Raw genomic sequence first — 15,520 nt, 5'->3', positions numbered from 1 at the left:
GAGCAAAACTACGTTTCTAAGAAAACTGGTAATAGTAATTTTTTAAGGTTTTCAAAATTAATGTTAATTTGAGAAGCCCATACTCCATGAAAGTATTTAAAATGCAGAAGGAAATATTCTGAAAAATTAAAAAATCCTCTCTCTTTTTACCTTGTATGTAAACACCTGTCCATTGAAAAGAATCTGTGAAGAAGTCAAACCACATTCATTACTTTTCAAAACATTTTCTTTGGGTACCATCTCAGGCATCAGATAGGAATTTTCCCAATGTTTTGCCTAGCTTTAAAATGAAAGAATAAAAGGACCTTCAGTCCTGAATACATACAAGTACGTACTAACACAGTACGTACTAACACCGAAGTTTAAGCTGCTGTAGTTTATCCTCTGGAAGCACTTCCAGGAATCCTTACCAAAAGCTTAGATCTATTTACTTTCACCTTTCCAAGAGACATAAACCATTATGAAATGATGGGGGGAGGAGAAGGAAGTCAAATACAAAGTAACATTCATTTAAAATAGATGAAAATAAACACACTGAAAATAAACTCTCAGGTTTCAGAAAGCTACGGCTGCATATATTTTCACTGAAAATTTGCCACTGCTTTTTCCACAGAGCACGATGTACACATTTTAGTTAAAACACTTTCATGTTATTTTAATCTTGCACTCAGATTTAAAAGATTTATAGAAGCCAGTAATTCAAATGTAAGCCCTAATGAAATTGAACAGCTAAAACTCATTTCCAATGAGTTTTCAGGTTTCCCATAAGGGCATGACGAACTTAAATGAAAAATAAATTAAAAAAAAAAAAAAAAAGAAGCTATTAAAATAAACTATAAACTGAGCTGAAAAACTTTCCTGAATCACAGAATTGATGGACCCCTAGACTAGCCCAGCTCAATGGCAATAAAGCACAAATCCAGACAGTGATAGAATGGTTCAAATTTGCAACAACACTTGAACAAAAGTTCTAAAGGAAATCCAGTGAAGAAACTAGAGACATGGCAAGTGAACCAGCTTTAATGGGAAAAACATGAAGGATTCACAAACATGCATTTTCAGTCATGTACTACTTCTGTCTGTAAATTACTCTATGTGTTAGGAGAACAAATTTTAATACCACTTTTAAAGACATTCTAGGGTGGGAGCAGGAACAGAAACAATATACAGCTTCACTGCTCCTTTGCAAGGTTTCATTTTATGTTGTGCTATACAGCTTATAAACTTCCTTTTTAAGTTGGACCCAATGTTTTACCATTACCAAATTCCCCTGTCTTACCATGGTATAAATTTAAGGTAACATGACTGAAATTGAATGTGATGAAGTGAAAGATTGTGCAGTAATGGCTCTAGGTTGGTGACTCTGTACTGTATGATATTGAAAGGAAAAAACAATTCAGATTATTGAGTTTTCTACAACCCGTAGCTGTGACCAAAAGACACTATAGTATTAGCATAATCAAAACTATTCAAATATATGAATTTGAATTGGCGCAGTGGAGAAAATCCACAGATTATAACCAACTGACTGGTATTTAATGAGGCTCTACACAGCTGCAATACAGACAGGGAAGAACTGTAGGAGTTGCGCACATCTGATCTTCCATTGTGTGACTCGGAGGATTTGTTGCAAAGGACTGCAACTACTGCAGTCTAGTCTTTCTAGTCATCCTCTAAAAAAAGATTCACTAAGCTATTTTGACTTAATTTATTCCAGTCATTAGGTACAGGGCATCTTGGTGCACTGATACACCAAGATTTGGAAGCGCACATTAAACTACTACTTGAACAAGAAGTCATGGCCTTGTGCTCTCTCCCACAACGCTGGTTCCAGTTCCCGCAGCAGATTTCCCTCAGCAGGACCCAGGGTACAGCTTGTGCCAGCAGCAACACGGCACGGGCCCTTTTGCCCTCACACAGCTTTCTCCTAATGGTGTTATTGCAACGTTGCCACCGGACTGTGCAATATTACCCAGTGGTTTATTTTTTCCAAATCCTGAAAGAACTCATTTGCTCATAATTTAACCCATACTTTAAATATATAGATAAATAATACCTCGAAAGCATGAGGAACACACAAAAATAGACTTTAATAGTCCAGCAAATTAAGAAATGCAACTGAACAGATCTGTCAAACTTTTATATCATAACAACATGAAAAGTTTAAAATATCCTCTTCATGAAACAAGGTTGTTTCAATACCATTTTCTTTGATTTTTAGAAGTTTTTCTTTCTTTTTTTTTTTTTTTTTTTAAACCACCAAATCTATGGGTACAATTTCTTAAATATTTAAATGTGAAACTGCTGCCTTTACTGCCAAGATATTTTACTATGGAACTACAAGCTTGCAGTGGTTTACCAGAATTTGATTAAAAGCATTTGTGGTGAATGCGAGAAAACAGAAATAGTCTTAGGACATTGAAACACACTGAAAAACCTAAGGTTATTCTTTAGAGGTGATGTGAGATGATTTAACAATATTGACTACTTCAGCATGGAGAAGATAAAAAATGAGTTTAATCCTGTAGCTAATCCTGTTTTTAAAGGAAGCTGTTATCCAAGCCCTCAAATATGCCAATAGTTTTTTTCTTTTTTTATAGATAAACTACATCTTGTTCAAAGATTGATGGTTATGCAGATTTAGTGCATTGAAAATTCATTAAACCCAGCTGCTGGCTGAAGTAAACAGCTAATCTTCTTATAAGGCTTGATCCTTACACAAGCAGAACTGCTGAAAGATTAATTGCAATGAACCATTGTCAAAGCAATGCATAACCATTTTCAAACAAGCCCAATTATTCACATATATTATTCAACAAAATCTGAACTGTATCACTACATATCAATTAAACAAAAATTATATTTCAATTGGTATATCAGCATAGATTATACGTATGTATACATGTATAAAATGTGCATTTATGTAAATACACACATTTTTTTAAACATACATACACATAATTTTATAAAACAACTAATTTATTTGTAAGGGATAAGAAATGATCCATATATAATGTGCCAAATAGATATTTGTTATAAATTTGATCTTGATTCAAACCTATAACCTTAGAATGTCCTAATCTTCTAAGTGTTGTATAGACAATGTTTCATTACTGCCTTCTTATGGGAAAAAAATACAGATGTCTATTAATAACACAGATCTCAAAAAAAAAAAAAAAGTACACAAAATTGGTTAATTTTCTTTCCCACATTACCTGATCGTGGTTTCAGGCCAAAAGGGATTGTGGCGTTTGTAGTATGAGACATTTTCGGACTTTTATCCTTGTTCTGTGTAATTCAAGAACATAAATGTAAGTAAGAGTAACATCTAGAATATCTCAGCACAACTGACTGTATTAAAATGCGAAAGTTAACAATACTGCACGCTACAACTACTCCACCAGATTCTGATCACAATATAGTCTTAAACCCTTAATAATGTCCCTTTTTTATTCCGTCCTATTAGTTTGCTGGAAAATATGAGTTTCTGGCCAAAGACTACAAGATATTCCCCCTAGCTATAAATAAGGTCAATTGTTTATCAGTTTTCTTATTTCCATGAAACATACATTTTTGTGGCATAGTACATTTAGAAAAACAAAACAAAGATCCATTTTTCCTTAGATATATTTCTTTCTTTCACAGAATTAATTACCATTCTGCATGGTATTTTCTATGCAACACTGAACTTCTGCCTAAAAGGTGGAAAAGAGGGAGTCAGGCATACACCTCACAGCAGGATTGCCCTTGACCCTGAGCTGGGCTAACAGTCACAGCAGGAAGAAAGAAGTAGCGGCACACAAGAGAAGGTGAGGTGTAATCATCAGACCACCAATGGTAACATAGAATGAGTCCTATAACCAAATTCCATAATGGGAATCCTATTTAAAAAGTGATTCCTAAGGGAGGCAGGAACTATAGGAGTTCCATCATCAAGACTGGTGCAAGGTGGCTGGATGCTCATGAATCTGCAAGATGCCCATCCAGAGTGCAATGGAGAGGGAGAAGACCCTTTTCTGTACAGAAAATACCAAGGGAAATAATCTCCATAAGGAGCTCCCTGCAGTTTCCCTTTTTGACCTTCTGCTGAGATTCGCACTAGGAGAGTGACAGGATCAATAAAATCAGACTCCTCTCTGAAAACTAATCAAGGACATGTCACAACTGTGCAAAAAGAAATTGCACTGAAATCAATAGAAACTACTGTGGAACAATGAAGAGAAAAAAAAAAGAAAATGTGGCAGAACAAACAAAATGTAAAAAACAAAAACGTTTTATACTAAACTACGTAACTCAGAAAGAAGCTTATCAGAAAGCATTTTTTATACCCTAGTAAATCCCTTAAGACAAGAAGGATAAACCACAGGCCAAATAAACCACATAGCAGTTTGTGATGAGCTCAGTCATGTTTTCTGTAATATTCAATTACATGTTTCATTTAATATATAAATCATTCATACAAAATACATAAAAGACAAACAAATGGCACTATCATCTTACCTCATTGTGAGAGGTTTGCCCACTTGTATTCCAAACGATTATATCATTCTGCAAAAACAACACCACCACATTTCAGTAACCATATTAATGACATAGCACAACAGGATATTTTACTCATGATGCTCACGGAAACAATTGATTTTCATGAATAATATATACTTTCATTGCTAGTTGAACACCATTAAAAAAAAAAAAACACCTTGTGGAAATTATTCACCCAGATTTGTCAAATATTTTTTTTGTTTCAATCCTTAGTGATAACTGCACGTATAAGAATTTAATGTTTGTTGGTTCAAATGCAGTATCCAATTTTGTCTCATGCATTTTGTTATTAAGCTATCATCAAAAGTTTAATACACAAATATCGATTTTTTTTAAATACAGATTTGAAGAGAAAAATATTCCATAAGCAACTTATTTTATAATTGCAATATAACCTACCTTTTGTTGCCATTTCTTCTATAGTTAAATTTGAAAAATATAAGTCACAATAATAAATATTAAATACAATCATTAATTCTGCATTAATCGTAACTTAGTCAACAGAAACAAAACTATCATAAGTAAAAACAAACTATAATTCAATTGTAAATAATTTCCTTAGGGCCATTTTTTTAAATCAATAAAACATGGAAATAAAAATAAAAACACAGCACCTGGAACACTTGGTCCCAACAGTCACAGAGCTTTTCAAAAGTCAGCAAGATGGGACGGAAGATTACACACCCATTTTGCTTCATGACCTTTCTTGGCTACTTTTCAAGCATTAAAAAAAGAAAATCCTTCAGCTTTAGACATCTTTCATGATATTACCTCAATCACTGTATTACTTAGAATAAAGAGAAAGAAAACTTACTGATCTGATCCCAGCCAGTTCTACCTGGGGACTCCCACACTTGAGCACTCCTGTGCTCAGGGACTATGTCCTTGTGACAGACCTGGTAGTTCTGCCTATGTTACAGGTTTAATCTTTCTCACAACATGCAGGTCACTAGTCAGAATTTTGAATTTATGCTAAATTGAATTAATTTAGTAACACACGTAATAACACAAGTGCTTACTGTACTACACAGAGTGCAACATGATTAAAAACTTGCTCTTGCAAGATGTGTTTCCATTTCACAGAAAGGTGCTTTCACTTGCACAACACAGTCTAGATCAGGCCCTCTGCAAGAGTTAAGGGAGATTTATTTCTTATTTTTAAAAGACTCTTAAAAGTGAATTAGCAGTGTCCTTGTTAAACACTTCATCAAAACACAAAGAGCACAGATATTTTGATACCGAATTAACCTTATCTGTTAATCTCAGCAATGTAGTAAGAACTGTTTCAAATCAAGTGTTGCAATCCCAATGTACAACAATATAACAAAAGAGATTATGCAACTTTTGTTTTTAATTTGAAATTTTAAAGAAGAAAACAGACAAAATTAAGACTAACAAAGTAACAACGATATCATAGGACTATTTGACAGTAATGATGATTTTATGTAAGAATATCTGAAAGCATCAAGACAAACCAGATTTAATCTATATCTGGATAAGACAGGCCATATTAAGATACTATCAATATATACAGAACATTATGCAATTTTGTTCTCAGAATCATCTTGCAAGAGCAGTCACAAAAATCCCTATGCAAACAAGTTCAGAAGTAATAACCTAGGCACCAAAAATTTTAATCAGATTTTTTGCATAGTTCTTGATTTCTGAGTCATTGTAATGTACACAAAACTTTAAATGCTTGTGAAACTTTAAAACTATTGTCTCAACCTATATACAGTGTGTTTGTAATATTAAATACATTAAAATTACTGCTGTTAACAATGACTTCGCAGCTTAGGTAACTACAAGAGCATTCAGGGTGACAAGGAAGAAGAATCAAGTGCTTCATTTTATTGAAGATCTAACTTTGAGGTGACTTATTTTTTCCAAGGGAAGGCAACTGCTGCAACTACTATAGTGTTTACTGGAAGAAAAGACTTATTAATTTCATTGTATTAGTTTTTTTTCCTGAGAGATAGGTCTTCAATTTACAGCCAAGCCTTGAGAATCATGCTAAGGGTATGAAAAAAGAAAACAAAACCAAAAAATCAACCACAAACCAAGGGGCTTAAACCCACTATTGTTTCCACACACAATTTGACAGAATACAACGATCCATTCAGTGCATCCAGACAGCACCATACCTGACTCAATGACCATTTTTCACCCTGTTCACAAGTTCTCACTTCAGGCTTTGCTTTCTCCATAATGAACTCTCTCCTCCTCTGAAATTCTAGTTCCTCTTCAGCATTTTCTCTCTGTAAGATAAATAACTCCTTAGACTGTCTTATTTTGTATAACAGTGGTATTTTTTACAAATACTGTGATGAAAAGTGAACCAAGAAATAAGCAGATACTATATACTTTCATTGCCAGTGCTAACAGGTAGATAATGTAAATCTAAACAAAATACGTCATAAAAAATACCAGTTCACCAGTCAGGATACAGATCAGATAACAAGCAGCATTTATCACACTGTAAAACTTCAAATAATACTTTATGTACTCACTGTAACTATAGTGATAGTGCTCTGGGAAAGCACTCGTTTTTAGTTTACAAAATATTTTGGGGTTATCATTAATGAATGTACTGTTTTCCTACACCAGAACAGGGAGACAGGGAGTGGGATGGTGGACGAGTGTACATGGCTGCGCTATGAACTGGCATACATGAAAGCTGCGCATGGGGGGCAGGGCAAGGAAGGGAAACTATGATGAAAAATTGACAAAGCCAGAAAAAAATTACGTATATGCATATAAAAAATGAAAACAATTACATAAAAATGTTAAAGAATAACTAGTTTTGTCCTCCAGCCTACTAAATTTTTCCCTTCCCTGCTTGGTAGATTAATAATTCACTAAATTGTTGGCTCATTTCCTGCCTTTTCCCCCTAAATATTTTGTAATGATACACTCATTAACGTACCTGACCAAGGGAAGACATCTCCATCTGCATTTGACTGCTATGTATAAAGATAAACAAATACAAATATGTAATTCATTGTGTAGAAACTTGAATATGATTAATATAACAAATGCATTATTTTTATCTAAAAAAGGAAGATAAACACACTTTACTGTAGACTCCTGAAATTCTAAAGCTGTTGCTGGTTCCATGGGATACAGATTCACACCACTGCGATCAGATATATCCATGCTTAATCTGCAAGGTTTGAAATAAAAACATTGCACTGGGGTACAGCTTTGGTAACCATTCTGTTCAGTATTTGATTTCAAATCAATAGATAAATTGAAATACTTTTATAATCATGGTATATACCTGTTATCTCTTAATAACCTCCTGCTGCTTCACTATCCCAAATACAGTCAAAGCAATGTTAATGATTTCATCTGCAAAATGTCACCCTGAGCAATAGCTCATATCAAAACAAAAGGACTTGTTTACTTCCAACAACCAGAAGACTCTACATTTCCATATCCAACTGCTAGCACCCTATGTTCAAATAAAAGCCACAACCCTGGCTTGATATTCAAATTTAATTTAAAGTGGATGAAAATAAAGTGGCGCAAGGATAAATTCACACAACAGACAACGGTCTGAAAGAAAGCAGTGAATATAGGAAAGGGAATACAGGAATCTGAAGCAAACATCTGAAAAATACTGAAAAAGGTCAAGTCTGAAACTCTGCAAAACATGAGGACGGCAGTTACTGGACAAGTGTTTTAAGAGGTTAATAGTCATACCTGTTAGTGACAATGGTTCCAATTGATCTGCTCTACCCTGAACTCCAGTCAGTGCATGCCAGGTATCTCAGCATCACTTACTGTTTCAGCCCCTACAGTGGTTTCTCCTTCTAACTCCTAAACGAACTTGAGTGTGAGAAAAGGATAATTCTGGCTACAGTTAGTAACTTCAACTAGGTTATCCTGACAAGCTGACTGGAGTTATACTGATGCACAAAGGAAATCTCTTCAGGGAAAGTTAAAATTTTTGACATGCTCTAGGTTTAAGTTATTAATAAATGCACACAAAGGCTTTGTGCCTCTTAAACTAAGGAACAATGGGACCATTTAAATACCTCTGGGTATCTGGATAAAGACACAAAAACTACTCAGCGTGAAAAATCAAATTTTCTCATGCTGCTTTATGTAATGCACATATATAGCAAACTGCCGTGTAATCCAGTACCTATAAAAGCAAGCATGAGGAACTCATGGCCCAAAAGATTAAAACTCTACAGTATCATTTGGCAAGTATTAGGCACCCAGGTGTATCTTGCTGGGTAAATCTGGATGTTAACATAAAGGACACATACATTGAAAAGCCTATATAGCACTCAGTAAATTAAAAATAAATAATCATATTTTAAGGTTAGAAGAAGAAAGTCCAACTACAAAAATACCCCAACACTATGTAAAAAAAAAAAAAAAAGTAGAAAAATACGGACATATATGACATGATCAGCCATTCTGAACAGCCGTATTTCAAATTTGCTACAGTGTTACTAATGAAAGCACATCTGAACCTGCTAGGAGAAACAGTCGTATTTTATGTATTTTACTGCCATTTTACATTTAATAAGAAAAACTAAATATATAGGAAATATTGGGGCAACATTTCAAAATAAAATTATAAGGGTAACAACTAAAATTTTTTTAATTGACACTTTTTAGCAAACCAGACTTCTTCCTTTTTTTAGTTACAACACTTCTCCCACAAAATAATAATCCTCACATGAAGTGCAGAAGCAATGGTATACTACCCTGCAGAAATCACAGAAACTAAAAAGCTTTCTTAATGTGTATGACTTATTATCAAGCAAGAATACTTCTAATTCAAGTATTTAGTATACGATTAAAGAATTCAAGTATTCGCTATGTGACTCAAAATAAAGCCAGATAAATTTTCTCTCTAGAAACACTAACAGGAGTGAATTTCTAGCTTTAAAAGTAGAAAGGTCCGCTAGGTGAAAAAGCGGTACCAAAATAGACATTTTAAACTGAATAACAGCCATGGTGAACTGGTAAAGGGAAGAAGGAGAAACAAGGATATTTTAGGCTGGAAGCAACAAGGAGGTTTCCAGTCTTCAGAGAAATTATGCTCTAAAACAGCTACCTCATAGAAGTAATGAAGAAAAATGAGTTACCTAGTTTTGAAATTAATTTCTGAAGGTGATTATGCTAAGAAAAGCAATAACAAGCATCTGGACAGAACCACCTACACCACTCTTGTCAGTCCTTTTCAGTAGGACAAGCATTTATTTTCTTTTAAATACTTAGTTTATTTGCAGATTCAGTGATTCCACCTGACTTCAGCCACTTATAACAGGCACCTAAAGCCTTGCTTTCTGTAGTCAGAGGAAATCTAAGTAAATTTCTCTAGGTGCCTCCTTCCCCTTTTGATTTCAGAGGGAGACTACAGAAATGCCATCACTAAAAAGAACTCCAAAGTCATTCACAAAAATTTTAAATACATTACATTAACATATAAGCTACTGTAAGCGTACCTGTTGGGATCTTGTAATAAATCTACTGCTTCTCTTAGTTGTTCTATCATTTCTATATCAAGAGTTTGTTCTTCTGATAAATTTAATCTGTAATAGAAAAAAGAGGTATTCAAAAAAAGAGGCACAACAGCAATTATCAAAAATAGTCTGAACTTCAGTTTGTGAGCTGTATCTTCCAACTGGAACACAAATACTATAGAGGGGACAAACCAGCCTCTATGCACACTACTGTGTGCTGAATTTATTAAAAATATCTCCAGCACTTTGTCCTTAATGAAGCGCCCTAACCTAATACACACATAAACAAATGTCATGAACTAAAATTTGTAGCACTTAATTAAACAGAGTGACTTCTAAAAATGAAAATTTATTTACCCATATTTGATTCTTTATTAACTGCACTCATCACATGTACTGTTTTAACATAAGTACTAAATACAATGATTCTTTAATGGATCAGTATGCTTTATTTTGCTTTTCAACATTTGTAATTCTTTTTGGAGTTTAGAAACACGATTGTCTGATAGTTCTACCAATAAAGCTCTTTCAGAAAGTACTTATTCTTCCCTTCCTTCAATTTTTGTTTTAAATCACATAAGACTCCACTGTTGTGCTTAGTGACAACTTCACAGTAGACTGTCATGCTAAATCCCATTTTCTTAGGGACTCTCCTCAGCAACTGGCGTTCACTTGCTCTGCTCTTGAATTAATCTCTATGAATTAATGATTGCTTCAGGGTTAAAATTATGACAAGAGAAGAAAAAAGATAAAGGGATTCCTTTCCACTTAGATTACATTTTTTAAAATGTACATTAAATCTTACAAGTTCTGATAAAATCCTTTTTTACAATGCCATTAACAGACTGAATATCAAAAACTTAGTTTAAAAGCTAGCATTCTACATAGGTAAAAAATGTTACAGCATTATTGCTTCATATAAATTAATTAGTTGTAATATGACATCTACTCTATTTGGCAATAATGTGTAAAACATTGAGCACACACTAAATGTGCTTCTGTCATGCCTCCAAGTCTACAAAATTATTAACTGATAAGGAAATGTCAGTTCTGATCAATCTAATGAAATCATACAGCTAATTACTTAAAGATACATAAAAAATACTTACATTTCGTCTGTTTGCCATTGTGTGTCCTCTTCTATTCTCAATAACTCATCACACTCTGCTGCTCTGCTCTGTAAGCAAAGTGATATTGAGAACTGAACTTTGCAACTAAGTAGGTAGATAAATTTTGCTTTCAGACTCTGCACTGACCTAATTTATGTAACAGTTCTGGTGGCTAGTCGAAGCAATGCAATCCTTCTGCTCCACTCCTCACTCTACCCCATTTTAAGATACTGATTCCAAATCTTCTATTCACTGTTCAGCTTTTATTGAGGTCAACAGCCCTTACCTTCCTTTAACTGTGGAAAGGAAGTCAAGCAGCATGAGAATTCTTTACGTCCCAGATTTCATTCGTGCCTTTCTGGGGTATGCAAACGTGTTTCAATTAAGCACAACCCTAACTCTCCTTTTACTGGCTCTCCTCCTGCAGCCAGATTTGTTTACAAAGCAAGGAAATTCCAAATATGCAAACAGTAGCAATTATGTACTTCACCCATAATTATCAACAGGATTCCTTTTTGACAATTTTAACAGCCAGTAATAAATTTTTTTAAAACAAATCAGAACAAAAAGTGCATATCAGTCAGCTGGTTATTTTGGGTTCAATGTAGACATATTGAGCCCCCCCATCCTACCTGTAACTATGAAGTACTACTTATTAGAAAAGATGACTCTTTTATGCTTCTATTTGGTGCTGTGTAATTTTCTCTTTTATCTCAGATAGGCAGGAACACTGAGGTAGTTCAGCTGCCAGTAAATACAGCAGCCCTCTGAATGGATGTGCTTTTGTACTAGTAGAGAAACAACAGGCTTGCCCTGTTATGTGTCATGTGTTTGGCACAATCGCATCACCCTGTACCAATAGATGCTGTCCAGCTCTGCCAGATGTGTCACTGAAGAGTGCACTGGCTTCTCTAACATTCCCAAAAGATGGCCCATTCCCCAGCAGAACTAATAAAGCCATTCTTTTCCTCCTTACAGGAATGAAGTATGTTGATTTTCCCCGTGAGAAGGGCACATATTGTAAGACCAAAAAAACCCAGCATTTTTTCTAGAAGGTGATCTGTATCCTGAAGGCATAATTATATAGATAAAATAAATAAAGGCACATAAATTACTAACATTTGAAAAATTACAAAATCTTCCAACCCTAAGCCCCTCTTTTGCACTGCAAGTTGTACTGATTTTACATATGGTTTGGTTAACCAGAATCTCAATTTTAGAAGACACCCACTATCCCAAATGGCATTCTAGTACACGACTAAATGTAAACCACAAAACGTAACAGACTCAGAAATCCACACAAGAAGGCAAATGCCTCAAGTTCAAAATATTCAGAATAAAATGGATGTACTACCTGTCCAAATCACCAACTGCTGATCTCAACTGCCATAATGTTAAGAAGGTATCAAAATTTTACATTTTTAAACTGCTTACTCTGGCACTATTCTTATACTGAAAATCAATACACTAACCTATATTTTACTGAATCAGTGCCTGCAACACATTATTTTGGATAATATTATCTTATTACGATAGAGGACATTCCCAAGGGAACAGTCTTCACATTGTATAGTACTGAAAAAAATGATGATGAAGTGAGAAGAATGAGGAAAGAAAATATAAAGTATATACAAAACATAATGTGTGGTCAGCCAAAGGATGTGTCTACTCCTTTGTCAGGGGAGGATCAAAGCATTCTATTCCCTTTTATCTAGTTCATTCACCTCACATGTGCATTAGCTGAAAATTTGTTTGCAGCAAACCTATGATCATTTAGTAACATTTTAACTATCTAAAAATACTACTAATATTTTAACTATCAAAAAAAAAACCAAAATCCTCTATTTTTTTTAGTATAAAAGTCACAAAAGAACAAGCCAATATAAGATAACTTGTAGTATCCTACATTTCCAGCAACTTCAAATAACTCTTCCTAATTATCAACATCACTGAATTCACATTTTTATTTGTAAATAACAAGAAACAATAAGCAACATGTATTTAGTATATAAATAGTTTTCTGATAACTACATGTCTTTATTAACTATGAAAGGGAAAAGTTTATTTCTTTTTTTTCCCTTTGTTTTTAAATGCTAGTCCTCTGTGGCTACCACCACAGAGATTCTGCAAGTAGCTGAATATTTTCAAGATCTTTGCTGCTACAAAAACCAGAAAGGTTGCTCAAATAAAGAGATCTTTTGCAGAACCAGAACTCTGCTTCCAAGAAGCTGAAAGGCCACATCCTCTCTTTTCACTATTACTTCCCAGCACATTTTTTCCTATAAGGGATGGAAGATGGAAGTGATACAGTGCTTCTTTCCACCCCTTAACAATCTCCACGGATGGAGAAAATTAGTCTAAAAATAGCCATACTAGATAATCTCTTCCAGCCTATAAATGGAGACATCACGTCCACAGGAATGTTACAAAATACTACTACTATTTCTTAAATATCTTTGTACTACAAAGGATCTAGAAAAAGTATCCATCAAATGAATTTTCACAGAAAAAACCCACTTGCTCAAAACTTCTCTAGAATATTTAAAAAACTCCTCAATCTACCTAATTACATTTCATTCATAAATTCATCAGGTAGTTTTTGCTATATAATAATGCAAGTGAATTACATGAGCTACCACACAACAGCGATCATAGTACTCATAGTACATTTCTATGGATTCCATTGCAGCTTTTTCAGACACTTATATCTAGACCTATTCCACTAAACATAATGCTACAAATAGAAAAAAAAAAAGTAAACAGGGAAAATACAACTTAGACAAAAGGCACAAGAGAACAATTTCTAAAAGGTCATTCATTGTGAAAAACAGTTCCAAAAGGAAGCACATTCGGCAGCTCCCCAACTAGAAGCCACATGCCAGGAAGATGCTCCATGACTAATAAGCAAGTGCTCATTAACCATGACAGAAAGACAAGAGTAATACTTTCAAATGGATTTAGCGACTACCTACGACATGTGTAACCAGCAACCCAGAGCACGAGTGTTTAGTAATGAATGTCTTACGGAAATTAAAATGGCATCCAGACCTTTCCATGCAAAAAAGGCTGATAGGTATCATCTCCAAGTTTCGTATTGTGGATAACCTGTGTTTTCTTGCATGTTTCATTATATACACACACTTTATTATACACACAAACATACACACAATTACTCAAATGCACTCTCCTATCACTTATAGCATGTAAAAAGTACATAGGAGAGTCAGTGTATACTCCCAAAATCCAAGAAAGGAAGTTGCCAGATCTTGTAAGAAGCAGGTTCCTAGAATAATAAATTTTATTTTAAATATGATCTATTGTCTTTAAAGATCTCTCCATTTCCACTATAATTTTAAAACATTCAAGAAAATGTATTTCAATAATGTAACATTATTTCATAACTTCAGCCATCACATATGACTCTGAAATATCTTCTTGCATTTTCCTAATGTAACGAATGCCAAAATTTCTCAACTCAAAACAGAAAGCAAATAGTACAGAACATATATGCCACATTTTCTTGAAGGCTTATACATAGTTAAAGGATAACTCTCATATATACTAGAAAAAGAGTTATGGGTAAACTGACCTCCTAGATTACTTATAATCACTTTAAACCTACCTGTTTATGTTTGCCTTCTGTATTTTTTATGACAATGAATAACACCTGTGGTCTCTTATTCATTAACACGTCATCAGTTTGTTATTCCTGCTTGCTCTATGCTTACGAAAGCAGTGAAGATATTTCCCCCCATTTAAAATTGTCACAAAACTTGCCTTAATGTAACTCATAAACTCCGTAGTAAGAGTATCTGATTCATCAAACTGGTTTCCTGTTTCTCTTGACTTATCATTGACAATCAAGTGTGAAGATCCCTGATGGAATTCCACTAATAAAAACAATTAAAAAAAGACAGAAGAATGATTTCTGGTTCACCTCAACATTTGCTACTCAATACAATTTAACTGTATTAAATTAAGAGAGCTCAAAAACAAGCAAAGTTTAAATGTAAAGCATGTTAAAAACCTCAAGCAAATTAAGACTTTCACTTTCTAAGGAGTGATGCCAATTAATTTCAAAGTTGGAATAAATCAATACCTTTGGCTCCTACAGTCGCAGATCAGAAGCACAAGAACAGGCATTGATGGAGTCAGTTTTGAACTACACCAACTACGTCTTGCCAGTTCCAGCACAAGAATACAGTTGGACAGCCAGAGTATTTCAGGACATTCAGATGTCTCAGTCAGTGACTTACAGTATAACAAATCTAAAGTTGCATTAAACTGCAACACAGTAGGTAGCATGTAATGCTGTTACTATCTCAGTATTCTACTAAATTCTGATCAGTATTTCAATTGATGTTCATTTAATCTAGTACATAA

The 15,520-nt window shown here is 34.1% G+C and overlaps 1 protein-coding gene across 8 annotated transcripts in view; it reads right to left on the bottom strand.

Annotated features, from left to right (window-relative positions):
* The window catches only part of LRCH1 (leucine rich repeats and calponin homology domain containing 1), a 128,059-nt gene that overhangs the window by 32,386 nt on the left and 80,153 nt on the right, over window positions 1–15,520 (bottom strand). For 5 of the 8 annotated variants that reach the window (XR_014183525.1, XM_082047563.1, XM_082047566.1 and 2 more), the window contains exons 9-16: window positions 14,915–15,027; window positions 11,138–11,205; window positions 10,011–10,097; window positions 7,616–7,705; window positions 7,469–7,505; window positions 6,687–6,800; window positions 4,501–4,548; window positions 3,216–3,288 (exon numbers count right to left, since the gene is read on the bottom strand). Coding sequence is in view for 6 of the 8 variants with exons in the window: in XM_082047563.1 (XP_081903689.1) it covers window positions 3,216–3,288; window positions 4,501–4,548; window positions 6,687–6,800; window positions 7,469–7,505; window positions 7,616–7,705; window positions 10,011–10,097; window positions 11,138–11,205; window positions 14,915–15,027 (630 nt within the window). In the remaining 2 variants the exon portion in view is untranslated. The remainder of the gene's footprint in view (window positions 1–3,215; window positions 3,289–4,500; window positions 4,549–6,686; window positions 6,801–7,468; window positions 7,506–7,615; window positions 7,706–10,010; window positions 10,098–11,137; window positions 11,206–14,914; window positions 15,028–15,520) is intronic. The other 3 variants (XR_014183526.1, XM_082047564.1, XM_082047565.1) reach the window with 2 other exon arrangements.

Source organism: Streptopelia decaocto, assembly GCF_964273445.1.
Source record: "Streptopelia decaocto genome assembly, chromosome: 1".
Lineage (NCBI taxonomy): Eukaryota > Metazoa > Chordata > Aves > Columbiformes > Columbidae > Streptopelia > Streptopelia decaocto.
The sequence above is the reverse complement of the archived record's forward strand: the minus strand, read 5'-3'. Positions and strand labels throughout refer to the sequence as shown.